At 36.0% G+C, this 23,813-nt stretch overlaps 2 protein-coding genes across 2 annotated transcripts in view; one reads left to right on the top strand and one right to left on the bottom strand.

The window, feature by feature from the left end:
- The window catches only part of LOC123249974 (acyl-coenzyme A synthetase ACSM5, mitochondrial-like), a 36,998-nt gene extending 31,935 nt beyond the window's left edge, over positions 1 to 5,063 (bottom strand). Inside the window, exons 1-2 of the mRNA XM_044679043.1 lie at positions 4,983 to 5,063; positions 365 to 624 (exon numbers count right to left, since the gene is read on the bottom strand). Coding sequence (XP_044534978.1) covers positions 365 to 624; positions 4,983 to 5,010 — 288 coding nt within the window. The 5' untranslated portion in view covers positions 5,011 to 5,063. The remainder of the gene's footprint in view (positions 1 to 364; positions 625 to 4,982) is intronic.
- Positions 5,064 to 9,003: 3,940 nt separating this feature from the next.
- PDILT (protein disulfide isomerase like, testis expressed) overlaps positions 9,004 to 23,813 on the top strand; it is a 63,965-nt gene continuing 49,155 nt past the window's right edge. Inside the window, exons 1-2 of the mRNA XM_044679052.1 lie at positions 9,004 to 9,163; positions 16,162 to 16,407. Of these exons, the coding sequence (XP_044534987.1) occupies positions 9,004 to 9,163; positions 16,162 to 16,407 (406 nt within the window). The remainder of the gene's footprint in view (positions 9,164 to 16,161; positions 16,408 to 23,813) is intronic.

Below are 23,813 nucleotides of genomic sequence, written 5' to 3' on the forward strand. Positions count from 1 at the left end.
CTCAGTGGAGTGAGAGTCAGGCCTAGAGACAGGAGGTCCTAGGTTCAAACCCGGCCTCAGCCACTTCCCAGCTGTGTGACCCTGGGCAAGTCACTTGACCCCCATTGCCCACCCTTACCAATCTTCCATCTATGAGACAGTACACCGAAGTACAAGGGTTAAAAAAAATTCTATGAGTCCAGTATTTTAAAGGTCAAGGACAACTTCTTTTTCTGGACCCTACTATCTGTGAACAGCTCAAAGTGGCAAAGCAAAGTGATATTCTCAGTGCAGTGGCTAATTCATCTTTCCTCTACCTCAGGGATCCTGGTCTAAAGTTCAAAAAACTATTGGGGTGATATCTGTCAAAATCCCCCAACTTTACCTTCTCCATTTGAGTCCACATGTCTAGCACATCACTGGCAAAATTAAAATACTCTGGTATTGCCTGCTTTCCTTCGTGAATGGCTTCAAAGTCAGCGATGGTCTTCTGAGGTCTAGGCAGCCCAATATTCACATAGCGGAGAGGCTTATAGAAGGCTTGGGAGCCCCACAGTGGCTGAAGGAGCAGACGAGCTAATCTAAACTTCATGGTCCCACAGACTTGTCTGGATGGGCAGCAGGGTAAGTATGGGATCTTTTTACCTATGTCAACAAAAGGAAGCAAAATTGTCATTAGAGGAAGGAGAGGCAGTACATGGAGCACTTGGAGTGAGAAAGATCTGAGTTCAAATGTTGTCTCATACCCTTCCTAGATGTGTGACATTGGACAAGTCACTAAAACCAGCAATATCAGTTTCTTAATCTGTAAAATGAGGACAATAATAATCTCCCTCACAGGATTTGTTGTGAAGATTAAATGAGTACTGTACAAGCCTTAAGACAGTATATAAATGCCTAGCTATCATCATTATGATCATTGTGATTGTCTTCCTTGTTGAGTAATGATACTTCTCTATTGATGACTAGTAACCATATCTGCTTATAATTGTATTTGTAGTATATTTATAAATATTGCTCAGGACATTAGGTTAATATTTACCATGGTGTAGGAGTGAGACTCACCAAAGAGGAGCTTTGCTAATGTGACTGACATAAAACTATTAAAATTATTGACCTGGAAAGTTGGTGAAGAGGCCAGGAAGGATATCAACTTTAAGCTAGAATTGAGGGAAACTTGGGATTCTATGGAAGAGGATATAGGTGGCATTGAATGCAAGAGATAAGAATTTTCCCTAGTACTTTCCTGCAATTCTGTGATTGTAGGAATTAAGTGGCAGAGGATCCTATATACTGATATGCCTGGGTATTTGGGGGAGACTAGCAGAAAGCAAGAGAGTAAATATATTTTTAATCCATTATCATTATTTGGAAGACTCATCTTTTTTATTTTTTTATTTTATTATTATTTTTAAAAAACTCTTACCTTCCATCTTGGAATCAATACTGTGTATTGGTTCCAAGGCAGAAGAGTGGTAAGGGTGGGCAATGGGGGTTACGTGATTTGCTCAAGGTCACACAGCTGGGAAGTGTCTGAGGCCAGATTTGAACCCAGGACCTCTCATCTCTGGGCCTGATTTAATCCACTGAGCCACCCAGCTTCCCCCATGACTCATCTTTTTTAGTTCAAATCTGGCCTCAGTCACTTATTATCTGTGTGAGCCTGGGCAAGTCATTTAACCCTATTTGCCTCACTTTCCTCATCTGTAAAACAAGCTGGAAAAGGAAATAGCAAACCATTCCAGTATCTTTGTCAAGAAAATCCCAAATGGGGTCACAAAGATTTGGACATGACTGAACAAAAATCATAATTTAATATTTTTTCTCCTCTTTTAGCCAACTTTGCACATCTTGCCCCATCTCAACACCTATTTAACTGAAAAAAAAAAAGAATCCAACTATGGCAAACTCCCCTTTCTCTCCAACTCTACATCACCTCAACCATATTTCCCCATTCTTTCCTCTTTTGCTTTCATCTTGAAGAGACAGCCCTTCTCCTTGTTAGCACCAGCCCCTCTACTTTTGCCCTTGGCCTCATTTCCTCCCATCTGCTCTGACAGACTTCACCTTCAATTATCCTCTCTCTTTCCCTAATTTTCAATTTTATCTTATCCTCTAGTCTAACACTGGTGAACATTTTTGAGGTCACATGCCTAAAGTGCAACTGCTGCCTATGAGCACCTCATATTACCTCAGACACAAGAGGGAAGAAGTGCTTACGTTGGGCAATTGGACAGAGGGGCAGGGCATGCAAAAAATGTCCTCAGGCACTGTGGAGAAGGGGAAACAGAGCAGCCCTGCCACCCTGGCACCTGTGCCACAGCTTTGCCAACATGACTCTAATCCCTTCCCTACTACTAATAAATATGTCCAGTTCTCTCTCATTCTTAAAAGAAAACTTATGTCTTTCCTCCCTTTCATAGCCAAATTTCTTTTAAAAAGCTATTTTCTTTGCCTCTGTTTTTATCATTTTACATTCTTGTTATGATGCCTTACAAACTAACTTCTGACTTCATCATTTAACTGAAATTTAAACCTCTCCAGGATTACTAGTAACCAATTAACAAGCAAATCTGATAGTCTTTTCTTCAATATCTTTGTCTCCTCTACAGTATTTTTATTTTATTTATTTAATTTAAAATTTCAATTTATTTTAAATATTATTTATATTTAATAATAGTAATAATTTAATAATAATATAAATGTTATATTTTTATTTATTTTATTTTATATCCTCAACAGTATTTGACCCTGTTAACTGTAGTACCCAGAACTGAACAACAATACTTCAGATGAGATTTAACAAAGGCAGTGTACAATGGATCTATCGCCTTCCTATTTCTGAAAGTTATACTTTTCTTAATGCAGACCAAGATCACAGTAGTTTTCTTGGATGCCACATCATACTTCTGATTCATATCCTTCATGCTTATTTGTTTATTAGAAAAAAGACATTTTATTTGTAGAATGAAATGCTCACTTAAAGTTTTTCTTCCAGTAAGGTGTCTCTCATTCACACATCAAAATTATTCATGATTCCTTGCAAACTAAAACAATAGAAATAATCTAGTTGAGTGACTCTCTGGACATAGAAATCTCAAAAGGCATAAATCAGAGAGATACACGCTTGCTAAAGTTATTTGCCACTGTGATGAAAGAAGTCCAGTACAGATTTTAAGTGGTGAGTTCCCTCAGATGTTCCTATGGTGTTTATAAATGATAATATGCTGGTTGCACCAATTCCTAGAATATTGCAAAGCTTTTGGAAGAGAGGTAAGCACTCAAAAGCACTTAAAAACAGTGGGTTTGAGCATTGGCCACCCACACTGGAAAGGTCTAGTGGATATACTGCCTAAAATATGACATGTGTTTTGATGGAAAACCCATAGAGCTTGACTAGCAGTCTGTCCCTTATAACTAGCAAAGTTAATACAAATAGACAATGAGTTGAACCAGAATAAAATAGCAAAAGGAAAGCAGGGTAGATTATCTCTAAGAAACTATAAAATTCCTTCAATGACCCCAAATTACCCCGAGAAACAAAGGGCCATCTTTTTAATATCAACATTCTACCTGTGTCTCCATATAGCTACAAGACATGGAATACAACAGTCTCTGAATAATTGAATATGATCACACAGAGGACAAAAGAAAGCCATATAGGCAGTTGTGAGCAGGTTGCAACATACAATCAATGAGGAAGTTTGAAAAAAAGAACATAACTAAAATATGTAAATGAGCAAATGTGTGAGAGGAAGAGACAATAGTCTGGTTATATGGTGAGGATGAAGAATAACTGATGGACACCTTGAATTCTTTACTTATATTCTGAGGAGATACAAGTACAGTCAAGAGAAAGTGAGGATGGCCTCTAATATGTTGGGTAATGGATCTATGAGACGATATGAAGAATGTGATGTGTAGACATGGATGGGTTACAATCTGCATCACTGGAGGAAACATGTAAATCAAGGAAATCATATATCCAGATTATTTGAGCACTTCTTCCATCTAATTCATAAGATTATGATTCTATTGTATGGAGTATTGTAGTTGATATGAAAGTATAATATATTAATTATTAAACCTTGCAGGAGGTAATTTTAGCAAGAACAAAGAAGAGTTTATATTTCACAAAAATAGACAGTAAACTCAAGATTTCATTATGCTAAAACTGAACACAGGTTGAAAAACATAAGGAGTTTCATGAAAAGTTTAGTTATTAGTCATGAGAAATGGTTAAATTAGAAATGTTTTGGATTATATTCATAATTTTCTGAAGTCAATGACATAGAGCAGTGTGATACTGTGGAAAGCATGGGCTTTTGAATTAAAGAACTCGAGGGTCTGAATCCTGGCTTTGCCCCTTTCTGCTTCTGCTTCTGTTTTTTTTTTTTTTTTTTTTTTTTTTTTAGGCAAATCACTTAATCTTTCTAGATCTCAGTTTCTTCATCTATGGATTGGACTAAATGGATTCTAAGGTTCCTTTAAATTCTAAATCTTTGATTCTATGATCTTGTAGAGTATAGCCACATTCTTCTGCTAGTCTTATAAATATATCATGGACACTGGGGGCACTTCCTCTTTTGAGAGGGTACTTAGAAATCTTCCTTTCCCTCTCTTCAATCTGAGAGGCTCAAGGTTGAAGAAAGATAGCCTTCACAAAACTAAATACTGTATCTTATAGCCTTAGAGCTGGGAAGGGGAGAAGTTGGAAAAGAGAAATAAAATGGAGGAGGGAAATATATATATATAGTAAGAGAAAGGGTAAGGAAGCAGGGACAGAGAAGGAGATAAAAGTCTTTTTATTTTCCAGCAAACATATCCAAGGTATCTCTTAGAAAAACTCTGATCTAAAAACACTAAAAAACTCAAAACAATTAGCTCTGGTCATTAGCATATATAATCAAAGTCACAACATAAATCATCTGAAAGGTAACCTCTTGACCAGAGATATCACACAAAAGCATACCAAGCAAGGGTCTATTCTTCACATACCCTACCTCTCAGCCAGTGAAATATAGGAGGCATCCTTTTTTTTTTGACTCAAACTAGGAAGAGTCCCCAATGCTTGTGTCCATTCCAATTCCCCAAGGTGACTGAATAAGTTAACAATAATTCACCAGATAATTCTTTGCAGGAGAACTTTGGACCTTGCCTGCAGCAGCAGTGAGAGGGAGGAGTAAAGAAACGTTCTTTTCTCAATGTCACCAGGATTGGGGCACCTGAATTCACTACGACTAATATTCAATGCCAACTGAATCTAGAGCTAAATCCCAGCATGAATTCTAGGATGTGAAAAAATATGATAAGGACAACCAAAAAAAGGACTTTAAAAAAAGTTATGTTCAGAACAAGGAAGAATATGAAAGTGATTGGCAGGAAGCAACAGGCAGGTTGTGCTATTTTGATTAAGACTTTGATACTGGTAAGTGATATTATATAACTACATGTATAGCACATTATATAATTATATATATTTAGCATTATATATACATTGCAAGTATACCTTCTACATTATAGGGGTCAGGGGCACAGGGCCCAGCTGATCTGGAAAATCTGAGTAAGATTTTTTGGTCCTTCCTTCATAACAAAGGAGGTCTGAATTTTTCTTTTTTCTTTTGTGGTGTATTTATAGTAACTTACTATAAAATTTAGATTAAATATTTAGCCATAGGCTATATAATTTATAAACTTTTTTCTGTGTCCTCTGCTGGCCTTCATGTGTCATTTGTGACTTCTGCAAAACTTCCCCAAAATTCCCATTGAATTTCTCAATTCAAATTGCTGACCCACAATACAGCAAAATTGTAATGGAGAAAATCACAATGTGGTAAGGATACCTATATACTGTGAAATGGAATTCCTTATTCTCTTTGTCTATTTTGAATTAACACTTTGTTAACCATCAAGTAAAAGAATTCACAAGTCACTTGCTAAAATGAATGATAACTCCAGAACTCAAAGCACCTCTACTTAACACTAAGTAAGAGTGTTGCAAGTCATTTGCTAAAGTGGGTGATAACTTAATCAGTTAGAAATTTGTGAATCGTATGATAAAAGTTGATACCTTCAGAAGCCTATGATAAGAGTTAACACCTTCAGAGATGAGAAGTGGAACCCAGAGACACTGTCCCCCCCCACTTTCCTACCACCCAGGCAGTGCTAGGCAATTTGGAAGCTGCAATTGTCCCCTGTGAAGAGGGGAAGGGACAGGAAGACACTATAAAAGCCCTGAACTTCTTCAGCTGGAGAGAGTCTTCTGCAAGTAGTCTTCTGGAGATAGTCTTTGGGAGGTCCTCTTCAGCCTGAATCTGGAGCTTGGAGGATCTTGGACTGGGACTATGGCTTGGAGGTATGACTTTTGACTTGAGACTTTGGCTTTTGGACTGTTTATTGATTGAGTGAGTAACTGGCCTTCCTTTCCTGGCTTCTGGAGAGACATTAGTTCCAGAGAGGCCTTCCCCTGTTGGAGGAGGCTGCATGGGTGGAACACCAGGTCCTCTGGTTGAGGGTTAACAAGCCCTGCTAGGCTGAGCCAAATACTGGAGCAATATTTAGTGTGATAGGGTAGACATTGTCTCTACTCTCTTTTTGTATTTTTCTACTTTCACTCTTTCTACCCTTTTGTAAATAAAAGCTATTAAAAGTCATTTTGACTTGGGCTATAATAGTTTTGAATTGGCGACCACAAAATTAATTTAGAAATCTCACATATTTAGTCAAAAACCCCTTAATTTAATTCCTTACAATATGTACACTGTACTTACAACAACCCTATGATATAAGTGCTGTGGGCATTATCATGTCCATTTTATAGGTGAGAAGGCTGAGGCTGAGGGAAGTCTAGTGTCCAGAGTCCTATAACTAGTGTGTCCAAGTTAGAATTTGAAACCAGGTCTTCTGAATTTCATTAAGAATACAGCTCACTTTACCTCTTGGGTAATACAGAGCCTATTGTTCCATCTTCTCTTACTGTTACTCTTCTGAGGACATGCTCAGTTAGCATTCTAGTCAAGCATATGGACATCCCTCCTTTGGAATAAGCAGAGATATCTTCTGCTGGCCACCAGGGTACTACATAGAAACTGGAGTACGGACAGCTGTCTTCTCATGGGGCAGATTCAGCTTTGAATGCTTCATTGCTAGGTTGAGTAATCCCAAATCCCCTTCTACTATTGATTGCTAAATTGGAAAAATGGCTGATATAGAGTGATACATGTGGTAGAAGAAGAGGTGGCTTCTGGCTGGCTGGTCTATTGTGGGGATGGGGGCAGCTTTGGAGCCCACAAGAAGAGACTCTAGTGGGGATGTAGAAGAAGGAAGGATTCTTCAGAGGGCACTGGGTCCTTCCCACAAGGAACATGGATTCACTTAGCTAGACTTGTACAGGAAGCTCCTGACTCCTTCGCATCTCTTTTTGGTTTCCTTTTCCTTTAGCATAAATTTTCCAAATACCCAAAGTCCTGGGAAATCTGCCTTTACCAATGCAGTTGTGTTTATGGCAGCAGCAACAGAATTGGTGGTGCAATAAAGGAAAAGATCATTTTCAGATGGAAAGACTCTAGAAAAGAAAGGTCCACTTTGGATGTAGAGGAGACATATAAAATGGCTAATTAGTAGTCTTGTAAACACTGTGTTCTATGGAGGCTTAATTATTAGCCTCCAATTGATTGTATCAGAAGTGAAATTAGCCTTCCAATGGGTTGTACTTATAGTGATGTCATTGCATTACTTTTTAATCAGTTTGATTCTTTATTGCTAAGCATTCTCTTTTTTGTTTGGGAATAAACAACCCATTCCATGCCTTCATAATTATCCACTGGATTTTAATTCCCCCTTGATGGAGAAAATCTTAGACTTTGAGCCCATGGCCATATAATTAACAACTATATAAGTAGCAACTTCTCCTGGAGTATTCAAGATGGGAATAATGAATCAATGAACATGAGAACTGGAGAACCTACTTTCACTATTGAGAAGTTAGGTGACCCAAGAGCAATAAACTTGCCACAGAACTACATAGCTGGGTATACTTCCTGGGGACTGTTGTTTGTTTCATCTTGTAGCATTTGTGATGAACATAAGCAGAAGATCATTGCAAAGACAATTTCACTTTAGATGAGGTGTAACTTCTGTTTCAGATAAGTGGAAGGAAGAGGAATCAGTGTTTATTTAGCACCTACTATATATCTGACACTGTGCTGAGCACTTTGATTTTAAGTAAACATCTCAGTTCCTCCTCACAACCACCCTGGGATGCAGGTACTAATTATTATCTCCACTTTACAATTAAGAAAATTGAGGTAAACAGGGATTAAGTGGCTTTTCCAACATCACACAGCTATTAAATATCTGAGGTTGAATTTAAACTCAAGACTTCCTGATTCCAAGCCCAGCGTTCTATACAATCATTGCCTCCTGAAGAAGAGGTAGAGAAATTATTTGAAGAATTTAACAAGATGCTACAAACCAAGACAAAATATATTTTAATATTCAATGACTTCAATGAGGAGGTAGGTATGCAGGAATTTGGTGAAAAATATATTGGAAAATGTGGCTCAGATTTAAGAAAAAAAAAATGCCAATGGCTAATAGATCCAGATCTCATTCCTTTGTATCATGAATCATTTCCTAAAAAATAGAGAGGTGGGAGATGGACATTCCAAGCATTAACTGGCATTATCACAATGAAACTGACTACATTTTGGTAGTAATAGTAGTAGTAAAAGGAGTCATCATCACTACTATTACAAACTAGGATTTATATAGTACTTTACAGTTTAGAAACATTAGATTCCCATTCTTCTGCTTACTGATGTGAGACATCCTGGAATCAGTTTACAGAGTGCACTTTAACAACTGACCTAGTTAAAGCAAAGATCAGTCAGTATGAACTTATTTATATGTGATGTTAATGATTTGAAGAAGACCCTGTCAACGGCGGAAATAGTTTCAAGCTGATCTCTTCAAATAGGACAATGAGGCTAAAAAATACAAAGTAGTAAAAGGCAAATATCGAGCATGATTATCCTTATAGAATATAAATGTTTATCTGATGTAGACAAAGTAGTCACTGTAACGATCAGACCAAAGGAAACCAGAAACAGTCTTTCCCAGCAAATGTTTGAAACTCTTGATGAGAAAGAGATACAAAATTCAAGTGGCTGGACTCCAGAGCCAAGTGAGACTTTGGCTATGTGTTAGGTGCTAGAGAGAACCTGAAAAAAATACCAATCTCCATTTCTCACTGTAACTGATGAAATAATGAGACTGATTTTATGTCTTTTAATGATTGATCATATTTACAAAATATACATTTTATTCTGTCATGATTCTTTGACTTTGGATGTAATTCAGAAACTTATCTGCCTTGTAATGAGTTGTTTAGAAATTCAGTTTTTCTGTTAACCACTGTTCAATTTGTGTGTCAATAAAATCTTTTACCCTTAAAGGAAGCAAGTGGATATCTTGAAGTCTGGTCTAGTATCTTTATACCACCAAGCTATCCTTCGAGGATATCTGGTTTGTTATCCAAAGAAATCTGATTTGCTATCTCTTGTCTTTGCAGATGAAATTGGACTCAATTAAAATTTCTTAGTCACAGGAGGGAAGAAGGGGAATTATTGCTAGCCTTCATTCTCAATTTCCATCCAATCATATTTTCTTCCATCTATGATGCTAGCCTTCCTATTTTCTGTGCTCCACTAAACAATAAAAAGTGCTATCAATCCCATAAATGAACCTTAACTTTGCTGGGGAAGCTGAGATCCTATTTATTGGTAAATTCACACTTTACTAATAAATTGATTATCCTTGGAGCTTTGTGCCTCAATCTACGTTATTTAAAAAAAACGGTTATACAGGCTCATTTCCTCTTTGTCTAGCCTTGGATTAAACAAGATAACTTTGCATATCTGTATATATGTATATCTCATAAGATGAATAAAATTGTAGATATTCCTTTTCTAATTAGTTTACCTCTACCTAGCCTAAGATGAAGGAGAATCTCCTCTTTCTATTGCATTAATTTCCCTTCTCTCAGTCCAGACCTGTGTACTCGTATTGGCTTGTACTGAAATCATTAATGTCATATGCTTTTGTAGTCAAATCAAAAGGTTCAGAACATGAACAAGTGCTAAAATAAAGACCATCAGGGTACACAAGGTACAAAAGGAGTGGCACTATGGAATCAGGTATAAATTTCTATACCTCCTCAGGTTCTCTCTGGTCAGAGGAATAATAGAAAGTGATCAGATGTTAAAAGTGAATTTTCCAGCATGGATTCCAGTGAAACAAAAATTTGTGCTTTTTCTTGTCATCCAACAAATCAAAGATTTTTTGGTTTGACATCATGCACTCTGATGACATCTACTGTCATCTCTCCTCACATGCATGCTGTGACATGCCACGAGATGCTGGTGCTCCTTGTTTTCCCTGCTTTCTTCTGCATTGGAAGTGAACAATACCCCCTTTCTCTGCCAGCTCAGAAGAAGAGTATGTGGGGGTATGTGTAGCTTACAGCTTCTATTTCAACCACTTGGTTTCTTTTCCAGAAGGAAATTCCTTCCAACGTTAAAAAAACAAACAAATTAGAAACTTGGAGAACCTTTGAGTAATGCTGGTACGGCAAAATTCCTGTTTTCCTATGATTCCATGGCAATACGGTGAATTGAGGGTGAATTTGCATTTCTTTTGGTGGTCAAAATTTTTATTCTTCTAAAGTCACGATGAACATCAGAACTTAATATAATAAGAAAGGTTATGCTAGTCTCACAAGTAATTATCCCCCAGTACCATTTACATCAGAGTTTCATTAATATTACATGCGGTAGACATAATTCAATGCAGTGCTCTATTTGACAAGCTGCTTCAATGACCAAGAATCTAAATTAAGTGTAGGTAATATTACATGTAGCCTCTGATTTTATTACTCTGCAAGATGTTTTGCTTGTATATTATAGAAATGCACATGTGTCTATATGTATAGCCATAGTTTAGGAGCAAAAAAAAATATGCTCTTGTCAGAGGGGATTGACTCAAGGTGCAGAATGAGGAATACATTTACTTGAGCAAGAAGAACTGAGACCTCATGACATGGTCCTAGCATGCATGTAGTTGGGGAGAGATGATAGTAGATGTCAAGAGAGAGTGCTATATGGTGTTAAACCATCAGACTATGGCTAGTTGTTGATTTTTCCCCCTTGGTTATACTTATTTACTCCAAGATTCTACCCACCCTTTTTCTTTCTCTATCCTTTCATTTTCAGCCTCCAGTGATCTTGGGATAGCTATGCTTAGTTAAGCCTTCTACCATGCTTTCTTTAACCTTATTATCAGTCTAAGGGGTGGGAGAGCAGAGATGAGGGAAAGGTGGTGATACTGAAAAAAAAAGAAGAATATATATGGAAGGCCATTGAAATATTATGAAAAACACACAAAGATTGACAGAAGGAAGTTCAGAATGAAGCCCAGAAAAGCAAGATAGTTTTGAAATTAATGTTTTAAATTTATTATATGCTTTTTAAAAAGCAAGCAGTATTTCTGGTTTCATATAAAATCCTTTTTTTGTGTGTTCTGTTTGCATATGGAAATGCTCAATTTTGGATGGGAGAGGAGGTAACTTGCAAATACAGAATTAAAAAAATCAAAGGATACCAGGGCCAGATATTCTCCATGAAATGATGAAAAACTTCTTCCAATTTTGTTATGGGATCAAAAGTGTAGACTTTTTTTTGCACAATAAGACCTTAACAGCCTTTTGTTTTTGTTGCCAATCTCTTGCCATCTATAATTTCATCAACTGGATTTAGAGGAAATCAATTTATCAAGGCTACCTTGATCTATTCCACCCCTCTCCCATCCTCCCTACTAGAGTGGACCAATGTCTCACACTGTATACTAAGATAAGATCAAAATAGATAAATGATTAAACACAAAGGGTGATATTATCTGTCTTCCAAGTTGTTGTGAGGATCAAATGTGATAATATTTGTAAAGGACTTAGCACAGTAACTGATATGTTGTTGTTCAGTCGTTTCAGTTGTGTCCAACTCTTCATGATCCCAATTAGGGTTTTCTTGGCAAACATAATGGAATGGTTTGCCATTTTTCTCTCTAGCACATAATAGAACTTCTCATTGCTTCTGAATAAAAATCTCAAACAGATCTGTGATATCATTGATCTTGGAGTTTCCTTCAGTGATTCAGATTGCAGCTCATCCAGTGTGACTTTTGTCCACACTTGCATAAGTTTGTTGCAGGGTATGAATCCAATGTGATAGCAGCTTTCCCTGACTTTTCTTGACATTGTAAGGGAACCACTGGATCTGTGTGGCTGACTATCTGCTGTCCCTCATTCTTGCAATCTTTTTTTCTTGTCAAACATTTCTTTGGTGATTTCTTTTACTTCTCTTACTTGAAGTTCCTTATTGATTATATGCCACGGCCAGCTTTTATACTTACCATGTGACCCTCTATCACCCTTTACATGATAATGATTTTTAATTCTTCACAGATGATTGCGTTCCGTTCTTGGCCTTATATCAACACAAACAGAATGTTGGTATTAAAGTGGACCTTTATTTCTATTTTTACATGAAGCATTGGCTACAATTTATTGTCATTTCCCAAACAATATGTGTCAGTACTCTCTCTTCTCTTTTCTGTCACTCCTACAGCTGAAAATGATTATATTGTATTAAGCATAATTTTGTATTTTTTAATTGTTTGTTTCATGGGTTGCTGTGGCAATCATCTATGGACAATGTGGTCATGAACCTCTCTGTACTTAGCTTGGCTGCTCCATGAATTCCAGGCACAGTGTTTCACCAGCACCATGCTTTGAAGTTATTCCAGTATGGAGGAATCTTGCCAAAGGAACCTTGCCAAAGCTAGTGGTCTGCCTTCAAGGATCCAATGTTCCCTCCCAGCCTTAATGAAGCTTCACAGTAAAACTATGATGGGTTTCACTTCTGAATGGGTAAGTGAAAGTTGTTCCTGTACACTTTAAGGGTCTTTCACCTCAGGTGACATACATGGAATATGTATATTGTATATTGTATATCATATACTTATATCATGTATTATATATCATATATTGGATACATAAAGATCTGACCAAGAGTTAATTTCACCTAGTTTGATTTGTTGAAAGGACTAAAGTTAGGAGTGTGTGGGTTAAAATCATGCATTATCTTCCAGCATATATTAGTATTAGTAATCATAGATTAGCAACAACCTGTGGAAATTAGTGAAAGTTAGGTGCCCTTCAGAAGAGAGATACCCATCTCTCCTTATGAAGAGTAAAGAAATGCCCCTCCCTAAGCAGCTTTATATAGACATAAATATACACCTTTAATTTCTAATGTGGCCAAAACTCCCCTGTTTTTTCCCTTTTTCTTAATAGCTCTAAAAGTCAGTATTCTAAAGGTTAAAAGAGGTTAGCAACAGAATGCTGATGGAAGATTCCTATGGGAAAAGTCCTAAAACTTACAGTTACAATCTTGGCTCCCTGTCCCAAATGTTTCAGTCTGAAAGGCCTTGGCCATTTCTAAACTCTGACTCAACTTAGAAATTGCAAACTTGAGAAATGCTCCCATGAGTTTCAGAATGCTGGGAAACTTAAGGAGGGTGGACAAGATAAAGAAAATATAACATACACAGATATTGTGTTACACATAGGTGGTGGGTGAAAAAAAAGGAGCATTGTGTTGATTTCCTATAAATTCTGACTTCATTTGTATATCTTTGGACATTGTTTTAGGTTAATCACTCAGAGCAGTGCCCCCATCTTCTCCCCTTTCTAATAAAGGCTGTATTTTCTGTCAGCATTTTATCAAGTCTCTTGTCTGCTCATTAGAGTAATTTCTGGGGGTGCTAGCTCCCCCAAAAATCTACTCCACACAGGGGAAAAAGGTCAAATAAACAACCTTTCTCAGAAGAGAACATTTTATGGCATCTGAGAGTGGGGTAGGGGCAGAGAGAAGTGGAGGAAAGGAATGTAAAGAGGAAGATTAAATAGAAAAGGAGACTAAGAGAGAAGGAAAATAAGGAAGATAGAGAGAATGAAGAGAAAAGAGGAAAGAGAAGGTAGGAGAAAGAAGAGAAGAAAATAGTAGAAAGAAAAAGGAAATGGAGAGAAAAGGGAGAGAGAGGGAGAGAGAAAAGGAAAGAAAGAAGAGAGGGAAACAGAAGGAGAGGGGAAAAGAAGGAAAAACAATAAACAAGAGAAAAAGAAAGTGGAGAGAGAAAGAAAAAAGAGAGCAAGAGAGTGAAGGAGAGAAAAAATAGGACAGAGAGAAAATGTAACAAGGCAAGCTGTTCCTAAGAAAGGTAAGAAGCAAGCAGGATTTAGGGTGAGATATCAAATGGAATAAGGAAACAGAATAGTTACAACAATAAAAAATGGTCTATGAATCAAATAAGCATTATTCTACTGATGAAAAAGGCTGATGTAGTGAGTTTGTGCAAACTTCAAAAGCTCAAAGAGAGGAAAATGCTAGTATTAAGGGATAGCGAGATAGTAGAAATTTGAGCTTATTTTATATGCTCATACTCAACCCTATCTCTACTAGATTTTGGAAACTGTGTCCTTTGTAGAAACAAAGCCCATGAAATCAGGTTATAGAGATGTGTTTTTTTTTCCTCCAAATGTTTGTATTAGAATTGATTTGTACTTAAAAAGTCCTTTATCTTCTAATCATGTGATTATTATTATTCCATTTTGAATTTGTGTGGTACTTTACAGTTTTCCCGGTATATAATCATACATCCTATGTGATCCTCACTAAAATCCTTTGATGGCATTGAGTGTTAAGAATATTATTATTATCTTCATCATCACCACTCCCATTATTTTTATCTCATTAATGTTTGGAACTCGTGGTTGGGAAGTGTGCTCTGTAAATGCATATGTGCATCTTCTCTACAGCTTATAGTTTTATGGAGTTGCCTGAGTCACTGAGAGGTTAAATTGCTCTGGATTATAGATCCAGTATGTTCCAGAGCTAGGATGTACACCTAGGTCTTCTAGACTTTAAGGTCAGCTCTATATCCACTATGTCATGGTTACCTCCAAGTGTTCTTATTCTTATCCTTATTCTACACACAGAGAAAATGAGACTGAAGAGCATTTTTAGTTACTTTCTCAGATTCTTCATACTAGCTTCCTACTCTTGGTCAAATGTTCTATCACATCAGGTGGATATACTTAGTGACTGCTATTTTTTGGCTTTAAATTGTAATGGGGCAAGTGTGAGCAACCAAGAAAGTAGAAAATATCCTTTCCGGATTCATCCTAGATCCTGGTCTAATGTTGTGACTGGAAGATACCAGACCTAATCTCCGGCTATCATCACTTCACCTTAGTAGAAATATTTTAATTTATGTAGAATGCACATTTTCCAACATCTAGTGGTGGGGAGTGATGATTAGCAAGTTTATAGCACAGGACCCTGGACAAATCACCTTAAATTTTGTTTTGTGTGCTGGGAATGGGTATGCTTCTGGACAGGGACTGGTCACTTCTCTTGCCTGTTTGTTATCACCGTTACCTAGAACCATAGAACTTTAGGGATAAGAAAGAACCTTCAGGAAAGTCTCATATAACCTTTGTATTTTATAGAGGAGGAGACTGCAGCCCAAGAGAGGTACAGTAATTTACCCAAAGTCAAATAGCTAACTAATGGCAAAACTGGCCCTTGAACCCCTGGCTACCTGTTCTATTGACTAAATCTGGGCACTGAAGTCCCATTGCCTGATAGCTTTTAACAATATGTCTCAGTTGGATTTTGTTTTCTTCCTTGGATTTTGAGAAATCGACTGTAGTTAGAATGAAGTCAAAAACGAATCAGGACAGCAATCAAATAAGATTCCCTACAGGAAGCAAAGCTAAAACTTTCCCACTGATGGCATCACTTCCTACAAACAGACTTTCCTAGTTCCTCTAATTGTTAGTAATCCCCTGCCCCTCTCCTATGCTATTTTGTATTGATTTTGTATTGGATTATCTGTTTCTAGGTCCTCCTCTCCTTTCCCTGATCTTGGCAGCAGCGGTTTCATTATTAATTTGTATCCCCAGTGCTTAGTACATCATCCATACTTAAGAGTATGACTTTGAATCCCTTTACCTCACCAGCTAGACCAGGTTACTAGTGTGATAATGGGGGACTTTACCACTAGGCTTTGATAAAGGAGCAGACTTTATTTCCTTCTCACGCAGGAGGAAGATGCTGCTTCTCTGGGTTACTTTACTGCTTTCCTCTTGCCTCTCAGGGGCTCGGGCATGGGGAGGATGGGATTTCCAGAATGACAGGATCCGGAAACTTGAAGCACTAGGGATCCAAGAGGAAAAGAATTTATTGGTGCTTACAGCCACAACACTGGCCAAAGTGCTGAATGAAACCCGGTTCCTGATGGTGGAGTTCTGTGAGTATTCTAGCCATCCCAAAGAAATGAGCTCGGTGGTTGGGATCAGACAAGCAGAGAGTTCAATTATAGCTCATAGTTTTATGGCATTTGGGAGATCACAAAATCTTGAAGGGTTAATAAAAGGAAGGAAAAGATTTTGCTTTTCTCAGGACGACTGTGTGAGTTATCTCGTATTAGCTGCAAAATGTGAGACATAGATAAGTTAAGCGACTTACAGAACCATAGGATTTGAGTCCTGGAAGGGACCTCAGTGACCAACTCAACCAAGTCATAAAAGTAAAGGAATCTCTACTATAACTTGCTGCCTGGCTGACTAGTGGCCATTCAATGTATGCTTGAAGACCTCTAAAGGGTGGGGAACTCATCCCTTCTCAAGGCAGCTTATTTCACTTTTGGACCACTCTATAATAGAAAGTTTGTTTTTTTGAGCATGAAGCCTAAATTTGCCTCTCTGAAAGTTGTACCCATTGCTCCTGCTTCTGCCATCTGGGTTTGTCCTGTGTGGTTTAACATTTTTATCAATGAATCAAATAAAAATCAAACAGAGCTAGTCAAATTTCCTCATCCCTTGACAGCCCTTGGAATATTTGAAACTAGCTCTTATGTCATGCCACCTCAGAATTATCTTCTCTAAGGTAAATATATCTAGTTCTGTCATATGCCATTGGCCCATGCCCTCCTCCATTTCTGCCTGTCCTCCTCCTTACTATCCCCAGCTTATGACTATCCTTCTTAAACCACAGAGCTCAGAACTAAACAATACTACAGAAAAGGTCTAACAAGAACAGAGTACAGGTGGACTATTACTGTCCTGTTCCTGGAAGCTACGCCTCTCTAAATTTAGCCCAATATTGTTTTACTTTTTTTTTTTGGCTGCCATATCACATTACTGACTCAGGTTTGACTTCCATTCATTGAAATCCTCAATCTTTTTTTTCCCCCAAAACAATTGCAGTCTAAATGCACCTCCTTGTCTTATATTTGTGAAATAACATTTTAAAATCCAAATATAAGACCTTATTGAATTCATTTTATTAGATTCGGACTAATTCTTATTCTGGCTTTTTAAGAACTTTTTGCATCCTGACTCTGGTCCAGCGGTTTAGCTATCCTTTTTAACTTTGTGTCATACGATACATTAATGACTGTGCCATCTCTTTTGTCCAAGACATTGATAAAAATGTTAAACCACACAGGTTCAAACCTAAAGTACTAGAGAATTCCACTGGAGGCCTCCTGCTAGGCCAACATTGAACCATTAACAAATGTTCTTTCGGTCCAGCCAGTTAACCAATTCTGAATCCAACTAATTGTTATCCTGTAGTCCCAATATCTCCATCTCATCTGAAAGAATGGATATGAGATACTTCATTAAAATTTTGCTAAAATCTAAGTAAATTATGTCTACAGCATTCTAAACATCTATCTATTTAGTAATCCCATCCCTCTCCTCCTCCCAAAACAAGAAAGGACGTTATTCCTTCAAAAAAACCTCTTAAGCAAGCAGTGCACTTTACCCTGCTAGAACCACATCTATTCTATGTTCATCATTATTATAACTATTTTAATTTATATTATTTATTCTGCCTCCTCTAACTGTATGTTAGGTCTTTAAAAGCAGAAACTGTATTATGTCAATTAAAAAAAATTCACCTAATGCCCTTACACAGTGTTCTGTACAAGAGATACTTGGAAAATTTATGTTCTGAATTAATTATATATATATATATACATAGAGATACATATATATATTTACATATATATATATAATAGTTGTATGTATGTGAATGTGTATTTGTGTATGTATAGTAGCTAGGTGCTACAGTGGATAGAGTACTAGATCTGAATCCAAGAAGACTCCTCTTCTTCCTGAGTTCAAATCTGGCCTCAAGCACTTATGGCTATGTTACTGTGGGCAAGCCACTTAACTCTATTTGCCTCAGTTGCCTTGTCTGTAAAATAAGCTATAGAAAGAAATGGCAAATCACTCCAATATCTTTACTGAAGTCATGAAAAGTCAGATATGACTGAAAAACGACTGAATAATAATTATACTCTCATACAATACGTATATAGTTTTGGGTCAGTAGTTTATATCTACAGTATATATATATATATAAATGTATACATATTTATGTAAATGGCTTACTTAGAAAATTAATCAAAGAAAATAGATAAAAACTAAATGAAATAGTTAACAATTTTATTAAAGTAGTAGAAAACATAGTAAATCCACAAAAATCAATAATATTTTTATATATCATTAACAAAATTCATGAGTCAATGGCAAAAAATGATATAGATTTTAAAATAACTGCAAAATGCTTTAAATAGCTAGGTACCAACTTACCAAGGTATATTCAAAATATGTAAGTAAAATTACAAAATATCCTTTATTTGTCCTTGCTTTTTTCTTTTTAATTAAAAATATTTTATTTTTCCAATTATATGTAATAATAATTTATTTTTTTCCACTTTCATGTTGGTCATTGTTGTAAGAGCACATTCATACAAAACCAAACCCCCAAAATAAAACAGTAAATACTCTGCTGTGAAAGATTGTATGCATCCATTTGACTCATGGTTCTTTCTCTGGAGGTGGATAACATTCCCTGTCATAGGTCTTTCAGAATTGTCCCAGTTCTAATAATAATTCTCAACATATATTTTCCAAAATTTCAAGATCCAGTCTCCTCCTTCCCCCTACTCAGAAATGATAAGCAATTTGATCTGGATCATAAATATATTAACATGCAAAATACATTTTCATATTGGTCCTTGTAAGAACACATTCATATGAAACCAAAACTCTGAAATAAATCCATAAATTCATTGATGTGAAAGATACTATACTTTGATCTACATCCATCTACTTCTAACACTTCTTTCTCTGGAGGTAAATAGCATTCTCCTTCATAAGTTCCTCAGAAGACAATAAGGAAAAAGACTTGAACAAAAATATTTATAGCCACACTCTTTGTGGTGGCAAAAAACTGGAAAATGAGGGGATGCCCTTTGATTGGGGAATGGCTGAATAAATTGTGGTATCTGTTGGTGATGGAATACTACTGTGCTCAAAGGAATAATGAATTGGACATTATTCAATGTGAACTGAAACGATCTCTAGGAATTTATGCAGAGTGAAAGGAGCAGAACTAGGAGGACCTTATACACAGAGACGGATACACTGTGGCACAATTGAATGTAATGGACTTCTCTACTAGCAGCAATGCAATGATCCAAGACATTTCTGAGGGCTTATGAGAAAGCCCTAACCACATCCAGAGAAAGAACTGTGGGAGTAGAAATGCAGAAGAAAAACAACTGCTTGATCATGTGGGTCGATGGGGATATGATTGGGGATGCAGACTCTAAAAGATCACCCCATTGCAAATATCAATAATATGGAAATGGGTCTTGATCAGTGACACTTGTAAAACCCAGTGGAATTGCGCATTGGCTATGGGAGGGAGTGGGAGGAAGGGAGAGAAAGAACATGAATTATGTAACCATGGAAAAATTTTCTTAATTAATCAATTAAAATTTTTTTTTAAATTAAAAAAAAAGTTCCTCAGAATTGTCTTGGATGATTGTATTGCTGAGAGTTGCCAAATTTTTACAGTTAATTAACATGTGATATTATTGTGACTGTGTACGATATTCTCCTGGTTCTGCTTATTTCACTCTTCATCAGTTCTTGGAGATATTTCCATTTTTTTTCCTGAAATCATCTTGTTCATCATTTCTTATAACACAACAGTATGCCATCATCATCATATACCATGATTTGTTCAGCTATTTTCCAATTGATGGATATCCCCTTAATTTCCATTTTTTTTTGCCATCACAAAATGATCTACTATAAATATTTTGGTACAATTAGGTATTTTCTCCTTCTTTAAATCTATTTGGCATACAGACCTAGTAGTGATATTTATTGCTGGATCAAAGGGCATACACTGTTTTAATAGCTCTTTGGCCATAGTTCTAGATTGCCCTCCAGAATGGTTGGATCAGTTCACAGTTCCACCAACAATCCATTAGTGTCCAATTTTGCCACGTCCCTTCCAATATTTATCACTTTCCTTTACTGCCATATTGACCATTCTGATAGGTATGAGATCATACCCTAGAGTTGTTTTGATTAGCATTTCTCTAAGCAAGAATGATTTAGAACATTTTTATATAATTATTGATAGCTTTGATTTCTTCATCTGAAAATTGCTTGTTCATATCCTTTGATCATTTATCAACTGGGGAATGGCTTGTATTCTTAGAAATTTGACTCAGTTCTGAATAAATTAGAAAAATTAAACCTTTATAAGAGAAATTTGTTACAAAAATTTTTCTCAGTTTGTTTCCCTTCTCATATTTTTTATATTGGTTTTATTTGTACAAAACCTTTTAAATCAAAATTAATTCATTTTCCATCTTATAATGTTCTCTATTTCTTGTTTGGTCATCAATTCTTCTCTTCTCCAAAGATCTGCCAGGAAAATATTCTGTGTTCCCCTAATTTACTTATGGTATCACTCTTAAATCTTAATCATATACCCATTTTGATCTTATCTTGGTATAGGGTTTGAGATATTGGTCTATACCTAGTTTTTGCCAATTGGTCTATACCTGTTTGCCAATTTTCAGAGAAGTTTAAAAAAACAGTGAGTTCTTGTACCAAAAGTTCGGGTCTTTGGGCTTATCAAACACTACGTTGTTAAGGTCATTTATCCCTATATATTGTGTGTCTAATCTATCCATTGATCTACCATTCTATTTCTTAGCCAGTACCAGACTATTTTGATGATTACTGAGATCTGGTACTGCTGGGTCACCTTTCTTCACATTTTTTTCACTAATTCTCTTGATATTCTTGACCTTTTGTTCTTCCAGATGAGTTTTGTCTTCACATTCATATGTAATTATGTTCAAATAATTCCTGTATTTGTCTTGACAAGTAGACTTTTAGTTATTTTATATTGTCTAGAGTCATTTTAAATGGAATTTCTCTTTCTATCTCTTTCTGCTGAACTTTGTTGGTAATATATAGAAATGCTGATGATTTATGTGGACTTTATATCCTGCAACTTCACTAAAGTTAATAATTATTTCAACTAGGTTTTTAGTTGATTCTTTAGGATTCTCTTAAGTATACCATAGTATCATCTACAAAGAGTCATAAATTAATTTCTTTATTGCCTACTTTAATTACCTCAATTTCTTTTTCTATTTGCTAAGGTTAGCATTTCTAATATAATATTAAATTATAGTGGTGATAATAGGTGTCTTTGCTTCACCTCTGATCTTATTGGGAAGGCTTCTAACTTATTCCCATTACAGATGATACTTATTGATGTCTTTATAAAGATACTACTTATCATTTAAAGAATGGCCCATTTATTCAACAATGCAACCAAAACCAGAAAGGAAACAACAAACTGGGAAAAATCTTTATAACAAAAAATTCTGACAGAGGTCTAATTACTCAAATATACAAGGAGCTAAATCAATTGCATAAAAAAATCAAAGCATTCCCCAATTGATAAATGGGCAAGGGACATAAATAGGCAATTTTCAGATAAAAAATTCAAAAGTATCAATAAGCACATGAGAAAGTGTTCTAAATCTCTAATAATTAGAGAAATGCAAATCAAAACAACTCTGAAGTACCACCTCACACCTAGCATATTGGCTAAAATGATAGAAGGGGAGAGTAATGAATGTTGGAGGGGATGTGGCAAAATTGGGACGTTAATGCACTGCTGGTGGAGTTGTGAACTGATCCAACCATTCTGGATGACAACTTGGAATTATGCCCAAAGGGCTATAAAAGACTGCCTGCCCTTTGATCCAGCCATACCATTGCTGGGTTTATACCCCAAAGAGATCATAGATAAACAGACTTGTACAAAAATATTTATAGTTGCTCTCTTTGTGGTAGCAAAAAACTGGAAAGCGAGGGTATGCCCTTCAATTGCGGAATGGCTGAACAAATTGTAGTATCTGTTGGTGATGGAATACTATTGTGCTCAAAGGAATAATAAACTAGAGGAATTCCATGTGAACTGGAAAGACCTCCAGGAATTGATGCAGAGTGAAAGGAGCAGAGCCAGAAGAACATTATACACAGAGACTGATACACTGTGGTAAAATTGAATGTAATGGACGTCTGTACTAGCAGCAATGCAATGATCCAAGACAATTATGAGGGATTTGTTGAAAAGAATGCTGCCCACATTCAGAGGAAGAACTACAAGTGAGGAAACACAGAAGAAAAACAACTGCTTGAACATTTGGGTTGATGAGGACATGATTGGGGATTCAGACCCAAAAGGACCACACCAATGCAACTATCAATAATATGTAAATAAGTCTTGACTGACCACACATGTTAAAACCAGTGGAAATGAGAGTTAGCTATGGGGGGAGGGGAGGTTGAGGGGGTGAAGGGTAAAGTAAAAACATGAATTATGCAACCATGGAAAATTTTTCTAAAAATAAAAAAATTAATTAAAAAAATAAAGAAATAAAAAATAAAAATAACTGCTTCAAATTGGAAAGATATCCATTGTTCATGATGGGGCTCCATCCATATAATAAAGATGATAGTACTTAAATTCATCTGCAGATTGTTGCTTTGCCAATCAAATTACCAAAGAAATTTTCCATAGAGTCATATGAAATAATAACAAAATTTATTTAGAGGAATAGAAGATCTAGAATCTTAAGAGAAATCATGAAAAGGTAGAAATTCAGGGGAAGAGAACTTCCAGATATCAAAATATATTATAAAGATATTATACAATCTTATATGATATATATATACATATATATAAAATACATCTCAAAATGATGATAATCATAAAAATAATTTGAGATTTATTAAATGACTAGAAAAGCACATCACTGGAACAAAATAAAAAAAGAATCAGAAAGAACTGGCTTCAATAACCCAGTATCTAGTAAACCTGAGAGCACAAATTACATGGAGTAAGAACTCCTTTTTCCACAAGAACTGCTAGAAAAATAGAAAGCAGTTTGACAGAAATCAACATTTCATATTATATAGCATAATGAGAATACAGAAGGTCAAAGCATCAAATAGAAGAGAAGCAAATTAGGTATCTTTTGTGGTGATGGCTAAAGGGAATAGTTCTTAATGAAAAAAATTATAGACAACCACCAAAGTTAAAATTACAAATTTCCATTGCTTAAAACAGAAAGAATTTCATTATTCAACCAATGAAGCTAGAACTGATGGGAAACTAATGGTTGGGAGAAAGATTTTTGCTTCAAAAATCTCTGACAAAGTTTAGATAGCCAAGATAATAAGAAACTAAAACAAATACATAATAAAATCAGGAGCCATTTTCTAATCCTAAAAGACATGAACTAATAGTTTTAAA

This window comes from Gracilinanus agilis, chromosome 1 (genome assembly GCF_016433145.1).
Source record: "Gracilinanus agilis isolate LMUSP501 chromosome 1, AgileGrace, whole genome shotgun sequence".
NCBI lineage: Eukaryota > Metazoa > Chordata > Mammalia > Didelphimorphia > Didelphidae > Gracilinanus > Gracilinanus agilis.